Source organism: Carex rostrata, chromosome 13, assembly GCF_964058835.1.
Source record: "Carex rostrata chromosome 13, lpCarRost1.2, whole genome shotgun sequence".
NCBI lineage: Eukaryota > Viridiplantae > Streptophyta > Magnoliopsida > Poales > Cyperaceae > Carex > Carex rostrata.
Genome location: NC_135930.1, coordinates 10603264 through 10620710, shown reverse-complemented (window position 1 = coordinate 10620710; position 17447 = coordinate 10603264). Strand labels below are relative to the sequence as shown.

At 37.3% G+C, this 17447-nt stretch overlaps 1 protein-coding gene across 4 annotated transcripts; it reads right to left on the bottom strand.

Moving 5' to 3' along the window:
* Positions 1–475: 475 nt before the first annotated feature.
* LOC144564130 (uncharacterized) lies at positions 476–17091 on the bottom strand. Of its 4 annotated transcripts, none has more exons than XM_078313652.1 (14): positions 16790–17088; positions 15449–15532; positions 14937–15041; positions 14753–14836; positions 14393–14508; positions 14200–14301; positions 13814–13927; positions 13225–13278; positions 12647–12713; positions 12509–12562; positions 12265–12339; positions 1564–1602; positions 1307–1448; positions 476–793 (listed from the first exon to the last, which is right to left on the bottom strand). In XM_078313652.1, exons 1-13 carry the CDS (start codon positions 16928–16930, stop codon positions 1320–1322), a joined length of 1164 nt encoding a protein of 387 aa, XP_078169778.1. In that variant the 5' UTR covers positions 16931–17088; the 3' UTR covers positions 476–793; positions 1307–1319. The 4 variants fall into 4 exon arrangements, with proteins under 4 accessions (XP_078169778.1, XP_078169779.1, XP_078169781.1 ...); XM_078313653.1 differs by having other exon boundaries at positions 476–788; XM_078313655.1 differs by lacking the exon at positions 14937–15041 and having other exon boundaries at positions 16790–17091.
* Positions 17092–17447: the final 356 nt, after the last annotated feature.

Below are 17447 nucleotides of genomic sequence, written 5' to 3'. Positions count from 1 at the left end.
TCCTATTCCTCAAAATTCATCCAATGATATCCTGTGGATTGGATAAACACAATTGCATATTACCGCAGGATCCTTGCTGGAAGTTGTTTCCTTCCAGTTAAAAATGCACAGCTTGTAATAAAAATATAAAATTCAGTTGAACAAATTGTTTTTTTGTTAATTAATTTGTAATACAGACTGCTCATTGGGTTTAATTCGATATTCTTTCAGGACTTTAAATTCGATATCTTTTTTTTTTTTAATGATAAAACTTATGCAAGGCTGGTGTACACAAATGTTCCTTGCTTCTTTTGTTCTATCCTCCTAGGAACCAAGCCTAAAAAGTTAACCCTTGTAGAGGTGTATTGCATGAAGAGATTCCTTTCTTTTCCTTTTAATGAATTTGTGAAGTAGAGATCAAAGTTAGTTGTCATTAAGTTTACCAAATAAAAGGTTAATTATTCGTATATAAATACTTCATCCTACAATATATGCATTAAGAAAACCGATAAAAACAACTTTTCCGGTATTAAACTTTTTTTTATTTACTTTAGTGAAAAATGTTAGTAAGCATTTTGACTTCAATTACAACAATAGTCCTACAACATGCATGGCTATGCTCGTTACACGTGTAAGATAAGAAAATTTACACGCCGGCTTCTAAAAAGATACAATTTGCAAGAAAAATTTATTTCTGGACAATACTATTCACATGCAATTTAATCCCTATCCTAAAAATATATTAAATTCTTGATGAATGCATCCGTGGAACAAAGCACTGGCTTACATATGCAGAAAACCCTTATTATCTACACTACTAAGAACAAAAAACAGAGAAATAGATAAGGTTAGGTTGCCTTTTTTTTTTAAATGTCAGGGAACTTTGCAAAAAAATGTGTTTTTTTTAAATAGTGGTATTTACCACCGATTTCATTGAAATCAAGAACCATAGCATATTTGACTTAGTACCTAAAATTGGTACCATAATCAAATATGTCAAGTCTTTACAGCTGTTCAAAACATAAGCAGAAACAATAGAAAAACCAAAACATCATACCATGTCCACAACACAAGAAGGCAACAAACCTAGAAAAACAACAAAAAAACATCATAACATGCATAAAACTAAGTATTACAAATCTAATAAGTCTTCATCCTCTTTCTCGACGCCAAACATTGCAAAAAAAATGTTCAGCAGCAGAATTTACAAAATCTCTAGCATGCAGGTAATTAAAAGTAAAGCGGCAGAGGTTTCTCTAGGTAAATTTTTTTTCTATAATTTATAACCCAACAAAATGTAAGATTTAATTTGATGGGAGAGGGAAACCTTGAAAACGAAGTCATGGAAAATGCGTAAAATGTTCAGTTGAATTTTCGGGAATTAGGCATTTCATTATGTAATAGTCTCGCTCAGCATCACGCCATCTATCTTTGAACATTGCAAGGTCCACATAGCACCTTATATGTATCTGAAAAATATTTTACAGATATATATATTTGTAAAAAAAAATGTTGACCAGTGATTTTATGATCCCAAAAGAATGGCATTACAAAGGAAGGATAAAATCTAAGAAGCAAACATACCCCTTGAGAGTTATCAGCCGTGGCATTTTCTTCTTTTCCCTATAATACACAAGACATGCAACAAAATATAAATGGTTTACAACCCTTCAGATTTGTAGTACATTTCTTTAGTTTCATAGTATTTATTTAGTTGTACTAACTCTGATACACAAAATATCTAATTAAATTATAAAAAAGAGGAGAATGAGAGTCAAGACAAAGGCGACAGGGAAGGCGACTGAGGAGGAGAATGCACAACCACCGACCAAGAGAGCAACAGGAGGACCATGTAGGGAGAACAGATCTCTTCTCAGTTGGTATGAAGAAGCGATGAAGGAAAAACCTAGGCCGATAGAGGATGCACTTAAACCTACGAAGGGACACGATGAGAGAAAGATGGAGCAGCGAAGCCAAGGGCAATTTCAAGGTGACTCCCAACTAGGAAACAAGGCGAGAAAGGATGGAAACCCACCAAGCAAAAAATATCAGGAGGAGGGATGGACTACGGTGTTGCCCAGGTGGAAGAAAAGGATTTTATCAAACAGGAAAGTCAAACAATTCTCATCTCCAAAGATAGAAAAGGAGTACGCAAAACTGTTCAAGGAGAGAAAATGTTTCAGATGTTTTGCAAACGACCATAAAAGGGCACAATGTAGAGAGCCTCTTAAATGCCTCAAGTGCTTTAAATGTGGGCATGTGGATGGTAGGTGCACTACATCTATAAAACCTGGGGTTGTGAACCCTAAACAGAAACCACCAGCAACAAAGCAAACTCATCCAAGTAGAACTTACGCTCACGCAACCAGAGGCAGTTCAACTATGGGTGATTTGTACCTTGATGAAAGGCCAGATGAAGAAGATGTCTTCATGCCGGCTTACTCAAATGTGAACCCAGTTAATGCTTACTTAGAAAGGGCAGCGTATATTAACGTTATACAAGGTAATGCGACGGCAGGCATGGAGGAGGGTATCAAAATAACAATGGCTGGGCGTCATGGAGGTCCAACCTCGCGCTACAGGGTCCTTTGTGAGGATAGGAGGCCTGTACTGTTAGTGTGCGATGATGTACAACTGAGAAATGCGGTTGTGCAAGAGGGGCCGTATGACTTGCTAGGAGTGCGGTTCAACCTGGCTGCTTGGGAGACGACCATTGGTATGGCCTTCCAACCCCCAGGCCATCAGACATGGATCAAGTTACATAACTTGCCGTTTTAGTTTTGGAACCCGGCAGCCCTCAACAATGTAACAGCGAGACTGGGGACCATTAAGGATACCATGCCTTACGGCCTGCAAGCAAATCAATTTGATGATATCTCATTGCTCATAGCTTCTAACCACCCACGTACAATACCTAAAAACCTTAGGGTTAGAGAGGGGGATTACACGAGGAGGGTAAGAGTGCAAGTGGTTAGCTCACGATCAGCGGTGCCGGGATACTTTCAACCACCTCCACATCTGCCGCAAAGGCGACAGTACTGGGAGCAGCAGCAAAGGGCTCGTCAGCACCCATACCAGAACACGCCAAGGGCAACTTCGCCAACATCCGGTGATAGTAGTGAAGCATCAAACAGAGGGCCTGGACAGTACCGAAGCAGGGCAAGAGGTGTTAAGAAGGTTTGGGTTGCAAAGTCGGTTACCCAGCCGATCATAAAGAAAGTGGTGAAGCCAAGTGTTAACAAGAAGGTGTGGGTTATCAAGCCGGTAACACTGAAGCCGGTAGAGAAAGCAATGGTGCAAGTGTGGAAACAGACACAAATTGCTACACCACAAAAGGCCGTAGAAGACCAGGTTAGCACAGTACAGGCTATTGTAAGACTGGAAGGAGACAATGCGTACATCTCTCTCCCCAACGGTATTCTGTGTAAGGTAACATTCATTTTACAAAGCTCGAGAATTGGGTTAAGTCACCTCAGTATTAATTGGCCTATTCTAACTCACATAGCTAAGGTACCTGTTAGTGTAAAGACAAGGTTCAAAAAACTGACTAGATGGGATGGGAAGCTGCTGGTTATTAATGAGACTAACTGATATCTCCATATTATATCTGAATTACGGCCCTGATTTACACTAAAACCTGTGCTTTAAAGCCTATAAATGTGGACTTTTACTTTGAAATGTGGTACTGCTATGCTTTGTTTGGTATTTTGCAGGAGAAAGGGCGAAAAACTGGATCTGACTACTTTTCATACGGCCCGTATGACATTCTGTACAGACCGTACAAGATCTGCCCAACCACACAGAAGGTTCCACAATAGAGGCACAAAGTCTCCAATACAAAGCACAGGCATACGGTACACATATTCATACGGGCCGTACGACGCTAATTCGGAAAATCCAGCTGGAATATGAAATGAGCATAATTTAAGGAGGCCAAAAAGGAAGCCTCTGCAGGCGTGATCTGGGGCATTAAAGGAGATATTCCACACCAGAAAAAGGGAAGATTGAACTGGAACTTGGACAACTTTTCTTGGAGCAAAAGACAAGAGGAGGAAAAGAGGAAGAGAGGTGAAAAACGCGAGTTTGCAACGGATCTTCGGATTTTCCACAGGTTTTGTCATGAACTCTTTCATCTCTTGTTATTTGTGTTATCTTGTGAACATGAGTAGCTAATTTACTTTGTTTCTAGGGCTAAGATGTAGTTTCTAGTTTGGCTTTGTTTGCATGCTACTTGGATTTTGTGTTGAATGCTTTGTTTTTACCTTGTTGTGTAGTATTTTGATTGCTTTATTTGCGCTTGCTTGAATTGATTAGTCATCCCGTTAGATGAATGCGCACATCTAAGTGTTAGGAGCCAAGTCTATCACATTTAATCCAACCGAATAGAGTATATGAAGTAGGGTAAAACCAAGGAGTACACGAAAGGTGAAACTTTTCTTGAGGCGAAAGTCCTTGGATACTTTTAGTAAACCAACAAGTAACTTAGATAAATTAGGCCAAAATGCGAAAGTTGAGGTTTAACGCATCTAAGAGGGAAGTATTTGAGTCCGGTAATCAGGTACTAGGCCAAAATGCGAAAGTTGAGGTTAGGTATCTGTAGGGTTTTCTAGATACCACTTTTGGGGTTTCGCGGTAACCAAAACCCGTTTAGGCTTAAGCTGCGGAAAGAACGTAAAACAAAATTTTTTACTTCTAACTCAAGCCGTGAATTAAAAGGGATATGCCGGAAAAATCAAAGGAGAGTTCCTTCTGAAGTCTTTCATTGCAAGGACCCTTTTAATCCTTTTACAGATCTACTCCATGATTGATTTCTAAAACTTTAATCTACTTACAAATTAAATAGATTAATATAACATATTTATACCTTGTTTCCAAATCACAGTTGGAATGCAGACCGAGCGAGTAGAGCCTCACCAGGGAAGGAATCGACTCGGAGTATCACACGTGTGATACCTCTATCGGTTATCCACCAGGACTAACCGGAGAGCGGTTTATTTCTTCTGCCAGAAATACTATAAACCGCGGAATTATGCAAAAACACTATTCACGAGAATAAGACGAAAACCCGTAAACACGAATTTTCGGTTGCTCAGTTTCATCAATATGCAAAACTGACATACCGCGAAATTTGGTAAAACACTATTCATCAATCCCGTAAATATTCTCCACAACAACCCGCAAGATTATACGTCAACTACGTATAACTTTCTTTTCTCAACCGAAACACTATTTGGGAGAGAAACCGAGAAAGAGAGAAAATACCGATTCGTTTCTGCACGAAAAGATACATGTGAATGTGCATATATATATCTTTTTCTCTCTACCCCTCCACCCCTATTTATAGTGTTTAGATTCGGTTGCAAAAGACAAAAATGCCCTCCAAGTTCGGCCTATTTACAAGATATGCCATTGACACCTCATCATTTTATATGTGAAATGACCAAAATACCCCTTCCACACCCTTCCACATTCTTCTCCATGCTTCTACACATGCAAGGTGGCATAGGTGTGAAATGACCATTTTGCCCTTGTGGATAGGATTGATGACATGTCGTCTGGATAGGATCAATGACGTGTCATGCGGATAAGGTCGAATCTGAAAAGACCCGAATGCCCTCGGCCCGAACACAAATAATATTCGTATAATTATTCTGAACAATTATATATATATTTTTCTTTCGGTTATTTGTCTCGGTGTCGATGACGTGTCATCTGGATAGGATCGATGACATGTCATGCGGATAAGGACGAATCTGAAAAGATCCGAATGCCCTCGGCCCGAACACAAATAATATTCGTATAATTATTCTGAATAATTATATATATTTTTCTTGCGGTTGTTGTTTCGGTAATTTATACAATGTGTCCTGCACATTTATAAATTAACCGGTTAACTTTTATACAACGTGTCATACACGTTTATAAATTAACCAATGTTTTTGCTTGTTATTTTTACATAACATTTATAATTTAATTATAACATGTATAATTAATTATAACCATCTTATCATTAATCATAACCAATTTATAATCAATCAAAATAAGATTCTCCGATTAACTCCTATATGGTGTGACCCAATAGGATCTGTGTTATGTTGGTAAATAGAGTTAAAACCGTTTTAACTTCTATAATCATGGGTGGCGTCTGGCAACACATCATGACCATCCAATTACATAGATGATGCTGTACTGTACAATATCACGATCCAGTAAACAATTTACTTGTGTCTGTTCTTCTGTCTCATAGCTATCAGATTAGTTTCAAGGTAGATGTGTGTCATCCTTGCTAACTTAATCTTTTCTTGATCTTGAGCAGATTATCAAATATAATTACTCTTGTAATTATACCGCTAGCAGATAATCTTACTCTATCAAGGGGCCCAGTGATGCTATAGCTCGTATAGAGATACGAGGGACAAATAGGATTCTTGGTAAACTATCACTTCCTCAGCTAAGCTATACATATGGAAAAGCTACCGTTATGACTGCTTTTTACGGACAGCGGTAGATAGCAATCACACATACATATTTCTTAGTGGGAACGATAAATACCTCATACTTTAGAACGTGACACTGAATGAAAAACATTAATGACACGAACACAATTCTATTTAATGTTTCATTCGGGGTCTGTCAAATACCATGTTCCTAGAACATGTATCTATGTGATTAAAATGACATCTCGTGTCAGGTGGTTTGTAAAACTTAACCATCTTTTAATCCACATACTAACCTTATAGCGGTAATTAGTGTTCCTGCTAATTACCTTGGTTAGTGACCTTTTAAGATTAAGAGTATATATCATCTATATTATGGAGTTTCACAATTTCAGTCATGAACTCGAAATGATCCATAAATTCAATAATACTCAAGGCAACAAAATGATATTAATCATCCAATTCATGAACAAAGCTTTATGATAAATTATCGTATTATTGACTTCTAGATTATTACAAACTAACAGTATCTAGATCTGGTCGATAGAAATCCTAAACATTAGTATCAACATAGAAAACAGTAGCTGCAACATCAACTCGGGGTCCCCTACGGACTGTACAGGAATCTGTACGGGCCGTATGCCTCGGGGCTGAACAGAAATGAAATCTGAACCCTGGAAACACCTTTTTATCATTTGAAAACAACTTTAATTCTCTTTTATTGTCTTTTAAACTTTTCATAAATTAGTAGAATTGTTAGAACTAAACCAAACCAATTTCTCTCAATTCTAGAATCTTAAGTGATTTTAGGATAAGTCCGGTCATTTTCTTCCGTCCCTGTGGATCGATACCTGAGCATACTCATCGATAGGATAGTACACTTGCTATCTGATTTGACAGAGTATAACAAAGGTTTAAAAGGTATAGCTTGCTATACCGAAACTTTGTAGCATATATTCTGTGCGAACACTAACTTGGGGAAGCAAAGTGAATTGATAGTTACCTGTCCAACTGAAAAAGTACAAACTTTAGTCAAAAGGGATGGGAGAAGTGCTTTTATTACTCTCGCAGGTCAAAGCAATTATGGTAAAATACCAGGCCCAATTCTCGGGTCCATCTTCTACATAGGCCCAGTGGGAATTAATCCCATAAACGGGTCGGGCTTCTATGATAAAGAGATTGAAATATTGTTAAGACAGGCCAAAGAAATTACTGCATGCCCAAATGAAGTTGATTTCAATAGCCCGCCACCGGGTTTTGAATTCCCTTCACGGGTTGAGGAAGAGGGCCCAATTGAAGGGGAAACCGAACTGGGTCTGGTCACTCTTTCACGGGTCCATAGCCCGCCACCGGGTTTTGGATTCAGTTCACGGGTTGAGGAAGAAGGCCCAATTGACAGGGAAACTGAACTGGGTTTGGTAACTCCTTCACGGGTCAGAAGAAGCCCCAGATTGAAGGAAAAGAGTGAGGGGCCTTACAAATCAATGCTAGAAAGAGAAAAAGCCGTGCATGGATATGAAAAGGAGGTGTGCCAGCCACGCACACCTAAAATCAGAGTCAAATCACAAAAACCGAGGCTAGAGTATTTAAACTCCATGGCTCAGCTCTCCAAAACTCAGGCTGAAGCGGTTGTGATGACTGCAGGAATAGATTGTGATGAAAAACTACAAGCAAAGATTGAAGCAGTGCTGTGCAACAACAGTGGGGGTCAGGTTTCCCAGGACTCGGATCTCTGAGTGGATCGGGTCTAGCTGTAGTTAGTAGTTTACTAAGTTTTTATGATTAGCTGTTATTTGCTTTTGTTTAGATGCATGGGCTCGCCCCGGCTGTTGTGTGTTTTATCTGCTCTTTTGGTTTTAATTGGTCAGAAGTCTATTGCAAGGAAGGTCTCCTGTAGGGAGCAAAATTGTAAAAGAAGAGATGTTGGTTTTACACCAGTGTTGTACCATCTCTTCCATCCAAATATATATTTGTTTTCTGCTATAAGTTGTGTTGTCTCAAATGTTTAAATGAATTATCAAGCACACATTAAATTCATTACTTGGAATGTGCGTGGATTAAATGATAAACAATATTGATAGAGAAGCCAAATGTTATTTGTTTACAAGAAACAAAGATGACTCACATGAATGATTTGTGCATAAGAGAAACTTGTGGGAATAGACTGGATCAGAAAAGAATATTGGATGCGCAAGGGACTAGAGGGGGGATAGTCCTTGCTTGGACATCACAGTTATTTGAAGAGATACAACATAATATCAGCACCTTCTCGGTATCAGTGCTGCTAAAAAACAGAGCCGATAACCAGAAATTTTGGGTAACCAGAGTATACGGTCCTTCTACCTCAAACCCACGCCAAGCATTTCTCATGGAATTGGAAAACCTAAAACCAGTAGACCACACACCTTGGTTAGTGTGTGGAGATTTTAACATCACTATAAACCCGGAAGATAGAAATACCACATCATCAGATTGGAGAACACCACTTCAATTCTCACGTTTGATCTCAACTCTCGGCTTATTAAATCTTACTTTGCATGGAAGGCACTTTACTTGGTCAAATGCACGAGAAAATCCGACAATGGCAAGGTTGGATCGGTTTTTAATTTCTACTGAATGGAATCTCAAATTTCTGAGCTCCACACAGAAGGCTTTGCCTAATACGTCGTCGGATCATTGTCCCATAATGCTTATAGCCAAGGCCGGGTTTAGAAAGACGAAGTTTTTCCGATTTGAAAACCTATGGCTTAGATTCCCACAGCTTGAGGAAGTGGTTTTGCAATCCTAGAACTCGCAGATAGTAGCTCAAACACCAATGCAATTGCACTTGAAGTTACAAAAATTACAAGTAGAGATTAAACAATGGGCAGCGCAGAAAGTGGGAGTGATCAAGAACCAAGTAGAGGTCTGTAGAGAATTCTTAGGATGGATTGACAAGGTGAAAGAGCATAGGCTTGTGTCTGATTTGGAAAAATTCATAGCAGCTCTAATGAAAAAGAGGTATACAGAGCTGTCAGTCATTGAAGAAGATATGTGGAAACAAAGATCAAAGTTGAATTGGGAATTGCATGGAGATAAAAGCACAAGGTTCTTCCATGCAAGGGCATCTACCAACAAAAATTATAATGGCATACCACAGATTGAATTTCAAGGGGTCATGCATTCAGATCAGAGGGCCAAAAATGAAGCTTTCTTTCAACACTTTCTAGCCTTGATGGGTGCGCAACCCAATCCGATGCCTCAAATATTTTGGGGAAATTTGTATGAACCAAGCCCAGACCTTGCTCATCTTGGAAGACAGATTGAGATTGAAGAGATAAGAGAGGTTATAAATAGATGGCCAAACAACAAGAGTCCCGGTCCAGACGGGTTTACTGGAGAGTTTTACAAGAAATTTTCACACATTCTTACACCAGATATACAATCTGTGTTGGACACGGCTATGAGACAGCATATATCTTTACATCCGCTTAATACCTCATACATTGCTTTAATTCCAAAAAAAGATAACGCGAGTACCCCGGCGGACTATAGGCCGATAAGCTTATTACATAGCATTCAAAGAATTTTTTCTAAGATTCTCGCAAACAGAGTTCAAGGTAATATTGCGGACTTGGTAGATTGTGCTCAAACCGGTTTTATCAAAGATAGGAATATCACAGAAGGATTTATATATGCCCAACAGATTTTGAAGCATGTCATCGTGCAAAAAATTCCACTTGCAATTTTTAAAGCGGATATCCATAAGGCGTTTGATACGCTAGGTTGGGAATTTCTCTTGAAGGTTTTGAAAGAACTAGGGTTTCCAGAAAACTATGTGGCATGGGTGCAACATTCGGTTTTAATCGGGTCATCTCAGGTTATTATAAATGGCTTCCTAGGAAAAAAGATCAAATTGAGGCGTGTGGTGAGACAAGGAGATCCGTTGTCGCCATTTATGTTCATAGTGGCGATGGATTTTATAGCAAGGTGGTTCAATAAGCTTGTAATAACAGGGGCAATTCGGCTCCCTTTTCCTGACATGAAACCGGTACTGCTATATGCGGATGATGCATTATTTATAGTAAAACCAGAAGAACAGCAGATGCAAGTGCTAAAAATTGGGCTCATTGTATTCGAGGCAATCTCAGGATTAGCGGTGAATATGCATAAGTCTGAACTACTTCTGACGCAAGAAGATGAAAACTTGGCAATTCGGCTCAAAGGGATTCTAGGATGTGAATTAGGGACCTTCCCAATCACATATCTAGGATTGCCGTTGTCAAACAGAAAATTGAAAAAAAACAGCATATATCCCGTTAATTCAAAGATTCAACAAAAGACTGGCGGGATGGGCAGCCAAGCATTTGTCTATAGCGGGAAGGTTGGTGTTGTTGAATGCAGTGTTGTCAGCTTTACCCGTTTATTTTATGTCTTGCTTTTCACTGCCTATATGGGTAATAAATGAGATTGACAGAATTCGAAGAAGATTTCTATGGCATGGTGTGACGCCGGAAGCTAGAAAGATGAATTTGGTGAATTGGCCAACGGTCTGTTATCCCAAGAAGCTGGGGGGATTAGGGGTGAAGAATCTGAAAAAATTCAATGACGCTTTGTTGATGAAATTTTATTGGCAATGGATGAGGCCACAAAGGAACTTCTGGAAACTGCTCTTGGAACAAATGGGCATTACAAAGGACTTTGTACCGGCAGTAGAACTATTTCATAAGATGGCAAAGTCGGTGCACCCATTATGGAGTATCTCAATAATCAGAAATCCAGGCAATGGTACAACAATTAGCTTCTGGGGGCATGATTGGGGGCTCGGTATATTGAAATGGCGGTTGGAGATACTATATACATATGCAGAAAATCAGGCAGCCAATCTGAAGGAAGCCTTGCAGGATATGAGATTAAACTGATTAGTAAGGCCTCAGTTATCTGACACGGCTCAAGAACAGCTACAGTGGCTGCAAGGAGAGCAGCAGGCTGTGCAATTGAATGAAAATGAACAAGATGGCATTAGTTGGAAATGGGGATCAGCAGAATTCTGAGTAAAAACAGCATATTTTGCAATGATGGATGAGCCCAGAATTGCCAACACATATAATAGAATCTGGTCCATCAATGGCCCTCCAAGATTCAAGGTTTTTGGATGGTTGGTATCACGTAACAGGATACTAACACTAGATAACCTAACTCGGAGGGGTTGGCAGTTAGCTAATAGGTGTGCCTTGTGCAAAGAAGATTCTGAAATGGTAATGCACATGCTCAATGAATGCTCATTCACTCGGGCACTGTATCAAAGAGTAAAGGCAGTATTTAACACGAGGCAGCCATCGGTTAAGGCACTGATCAGCACAAGATATTCAGACAAGGAGAGGTCTATATTCCTTATAGCTCAGTTCATAATTTGGAGGGAGCGGTGTGCCAGAATTTTCAGAGAATCAGCTGCAACAGTAGAGGAGCTAATGGAACAAGTAATGGTGCAGTATCAATACTCACAGATAAGAAGCAACTCATAGATGCGCTGTTACAAGGCATGAAGGGGATGCAGCAGTTTTTCTCTATTTTACATCTTCCGTTTTTTACCATTTTACCCTTCTGTTTCTATTTCAGCTGCTTTTCATTTTTTTTATGTCGCTTTTTCTGTTTCTTTTCTTTTATAGATTTTCTTCCTTTCTTAACTCACCATCATGAGTTACACTGTATTTTCTTTACTTTGTTACAAAACCCTTGTAACATCTTATTATCAATGAAATGAGAGCTTGATTCTTATTTTTCCTCAAAAAAAAATTATAAAAAAGATACTTATAAATTGACTTCTCCTAGTTTATTTTCAAGATAACCGATCACTTCATATTTTTACCTGATCTCTCAGAGTAGGTGTTCCATGATGAAAAATCCATTGTGCATCAACTACCCCCACCTTGTAACGCGCAGGCTTTCAATTGCGTTGAAGAAAGAAAAAAATAAATCAACCTTAGTTGAGGAAGCATATTATTGGCTCAGGTGACAATGTATTTTTTTTTTTTTTTCAATTTAAGTTAACACAGAACATTGTAGTTAGCTTGTATACTTGAACAAATTTTTTCAATAGAGCAAGAAGTTACCTCAGCACAATTCCTAAGGACGTAGTCAAGCCCCCAGCCATGAACCAAGTCATTCTATAACAAATTTAATATCATGTCAATAGCAATACAGAATAACAACAGCAACTATATATGGTAATTATACAGGAATTAAAGTACCTGAATCATGTGCCATACACATCTCCATGCATCTCTAGAAAATACAGGTGCCATTATCTCTATGAACCTATGGATTAATTAAAATTATCAAAGGTTAGATCCAAAGAAAATTGCATAGGCCGGGTACTTTATCTTTTGGAGACAGAGTCAGACTAACAATATATATAGATCTAGAAAATAGGAAATATCATGAAATGTTGTTGTCATGCAATCATTACTTCACTACATTCATAGATAACTTAAACGGTATGAACACAAGGGAATATAATAAGCAATATATGATATGAGAGGCTTATTGGAGATCAGTTGTCTTTTGAAATCTACCTTTATCTGTCTCATGTTTTTTTTATGAATAGGTGAGATATTTCATATTCGTTATTCTACCATTAAACATATTTATATGAGAATTCATTGAATTTAAAACTTGTGTAGGTTGCTATTTGGATTGGTTCTTCTTGTAACTGGTGCTGATATCAGGCCTAGACTATATATTCTGATTTCTATAAGAAATCGGTGGGTTTTACCCCACTTTTAAAAAAAAAAAAAAATTATATTAGAGAACTTGAGCGAGTATTTACTCTGAGCACTGTGGTTGATGCTCAGGGCAAACCCGTGGAGCCTCCCCAGCTTCACTGTTAAGAAAAAGTAAATAAAATTAGAGAGGAAGTGTTTGAAAATAGAAAATTGGATATAAACTATAATTCCCCTGTTCGTTGATCAGAAAATGTCACCAGTATTTTCCACTAGGCCTCCAAATTAGTGTGATCTTATTTTTTTTTCATTTTAGTGTCATTGAAGTTAAAAATAAATTTCTTTTTATTTTCTTCCTCACTAACACATGCATGACCTGTATTCAAAAGTAATGGCATTGACCGACTGAGATCTCAGCCATGCCAAACACAGATAAATTTTACTGGTACAACTTAGAACTTTTACTGCATAATTGAACTTGTTACTGGTATGGTTCAATTAGTAGATTGACTGACTACCAAACTAACGCTTGGTAGCTACTACCAAGTTTCTCAAAAAACGACTGACTAGCAAACTAATTAAACGGTCTTACTTACACTTTGAAAATGAGAAAAACAAGCAATTCTCAAGTTGTGATATTGACAACCAAAAAAGAAAAAAGAATAACTATTTTGTCATAGTTTTTCGGAATCTTACTTGTGCACTTCGGTACCAGTTCTCCTTTTTGTTACTTCATAAATGATAAATCTACTCGACTCCAATGCTGGTTGTGAGATCTCCAAGTTATATTTTCTCACCAATTTGATGTACCTACAATTGAAATAGATAAATTATGAATTTCACAATAAGGTAAGCCTCACGTATGCAACCGAGGCCAATTATAGCACCAATTAGGAAATAAGCCTTACTAAGCTTAACTTCCCAATTAAGCATTCAGTAACTCCAATTACATTGATTATTTACTATCTCGATTTCTGTCATCTAAATTCTGTTGTATCCCAGTTAGACCATTTAGCTTCAGCATACCCTTGATTCAAAAACCAAAATCAAAACATAATTTTTAAGAAAAATGAGAAGTATACTCTTCAGCATTAAAATGCTCGACTCCAAGGTCTTCATCCCAAATAAAAATGTACTCGTATGCAGCCACTATATCTGGATGAAGAAATCTATTCGCATACCACCTAGAGAGAGAGAGAGGGGTTAGTTCTATGTCTTCTCTAGATTTATTTTAGGGTTTGTTTGGCCACGAACTGTGAAAAAATATACACGCACCATTTAGCTTGTTTCCTTGTGCTTATGTGGAATGCTCGTTGCGACCACTCAAATTCGTCCCATTCATTTACTCGGCCATCATAATGGAACAATAATATTGTAAAATTCTCTGAAAACTGCACCACAGTAGATAAGATCTCTCAATGGTTAAAACATAAAATTTCATATCAACACAGCTTCCTGGCCCTTCCAATTAAATGATAACATCTGAGCGTTGTGTTTTTCTGACAAATACTTTGACTAATTAGACATTATGTATAACAAGTTCAAAATTTTTAATCACCAATAACCAAGATTGGGAGTTCAAATTCCCATATATAGCTGTACAATAAAAGACTTATTTTTTTTAATCATCAGTACCTTTTGCACGGCTGCATTGACAATTTCTTTTTGTTGATATCCAACAGTGAAAACCACAAGGTACTTTGGCTTCAAAGGCAAATCCTGTAAATCAGATTCAACATCAACCTCATTTAAAATCTAACAGAGTATAACACTCAACATCCTTTCTATAAGATATTAGTAATTGTCATTTTGCATATACCTCGTTTGGGTTTCCCCATAATCTGTGCTGATAAAGATCCGACTCTGAAACGACAATACCTGGGGGTAGTCTTTCGGCTCCCTTTGGATTTGATGGTTCATAAATCTTGCAAAGAACAAAAGAAAATGATTCATTGGTTTGTTTATTTTTATTGATTGTTCTCTATTGGAAATTTCTTATATATGTAAACGTGCTGCAGTATTGCCCATGTTAATTCTATCAACCAATTAATTAAAGAGCTGTATGATGTATTGCCATATAAACAAATATGAATTCCAATGAAACAAAAATTATATAATTAATTCAGAGTCAACTGGTTTAAACAAATATGAATTCCAGTGAAACAAAAATTATGTATAATTAATGCAGTGTCAACTGGTTTCAACAAATATGAATTCCAACGAAACAAAAATTGGTTTCCTGGGTAGTATAAATGCCAAACCACGTCACCACAAATTTCATGTCATACTATCATCTTAATAAACAAAGAAACATAAGGAAATAATGGTTACCTTAAATAAATCCGGCGAATTATTTTTTGTAGAATGATCCCCTGTATCTCCACCCGACAAAAATTTCGGAGCTGAAATTTCAAACTGACAAAATAACAAAGATTGTATTTTATAATCTAGAAGGTGTTTGTGTACAGGTCGGAACATCCAAGTTTGAAGAATCATCTCCTCTGCTTTCAGTATTGGTAAGATAATTATAAGTTATTTTACCATAATGATATAACTTGCAGCTTAATGTACCTTAAAACTAGGGGTGTCAATGACACCCGTTTACCCGTTCACCCTACCCTATCGTATTCGATAAGAGGGGTATAGGTAAGGTTTTTTTTTCGTTAGTTTATTGGGTATAGGTATGGGTAAAGATTTTTTTTCGTTAGATAAACGGGTATGGGTACGGGTAAAGGTTATTTCGTATCCGTTGGGTAACAGGTAATTATATGAAATATATTATATATAAATATACCAATATTATATCCAATTTATTTATTTTTCTTCTTTTCATATTGTTGTATGCATGTATCAACGCTGGAGACATATATATCAACGAATTAATTTCCTTGTTTTCTTCCTTATTCATCGTTATTGTCTTTTTCTCAATTCTACAAATGGAAATATTCCATGTTTCAAAGAAAATATATCCTCACCTTATTTTCTGGCAATAATGTATTGTTTGGTCCAAATGAGTAATCCATTAATGTCAGCTCAGGTGTTAGGGTCTGAATTTTGCATCACATGTCAGCTTTCTCGAGGTTATACTATGAATATAAATATTTAATAATTGAACGAGATGGAATGAAATGTTAGAAGAAAGAATGTAACAAGTGGCAAAATTGACACTATGCTGTCCGAACCATTATATTAGTATTTTCGTTATTCGCCCACTACCGTTTCGTTGCACGTTAATCATAACGGGTATGGGTAGGGTAGGGTTAGACAAATTCTTAACGGGTATGGATAGGGTATGGATAAGGTCAATTCTTAGTGGGTATGGGTATGAAAATAGTTCCACCCTCCCCGTATCGTACCCATTGACACCCCTACTTAAAACTGGCACATTCCAATAAAAAAAAATGCAGGGCTTGGTCTTTTTTTTTTTAAACTTTGCAGACTTTCATATTGTTGATTTTCCAGTATATATAGCTTATTTTCGTTGGTTCTCTGTCTAGGTTATTTTTGAGATGATGTGCAGAATGAATGATTTTGGGCACATTGTGTGCCAGAAAAAAAAGAATGAGAAATTTTTGGAATATGGCTGGGCATGCAATTATCCAAAACAAGGAAAAGAATGGATTTTTGCTGAAATTAAACCAGAAATGAAAAAAAAAAAAATACATATATTACCTTGGTAAAGTTAAAAATAGGGAAAGCTGTTCCAATCATAAACCCAAGAACCGCTGCAATTACTGTAGTCAAGGAGAAAGCCATGGTGAAGCTGTGCCGTAACGGGGACCGGCATCCCGAATCCTTCAATGAAATCTGCATTTAGACCTCAAATTCAAACTCCTCTTTCTCCACCAAACAGCCACTAATTCTGTTCCTCAGTACTAAACTACACAAAGGGTGTTCCTTTACACAGGAAAATTGAATTCAAATTTGAGAATGTAAAAAGATGGTGTGTTATCTCTAAGAAAGAGCAAAGAGAATATATATATAGCCCGGTACCTAATACAACAAATATTGTAATCTGTTTGTTATAGCTTTATATATACCCCCTATGGCCCTTTAGTTTGTGCTCAATTGTTATTTATTTGGTAATAAACAGGGGCGGAAGGTAGTACATTGCAGGGGTGGCTAAGTAAACCCCATGGTTTTCAAAATTTATTATTATATACACAGAATTTTTTTTATTTTATATGTATTAGCCCCCTCTATGATAATAATAAAAAAATTGAAGGGCTTATATAGAAGAATAACATGTCTTTTGGATTTCCAACTCACCAAAACCATGTAAAAAAAAAAAAACCCATCTTGAATTGATTTTTTTTTATTATTATTAAAG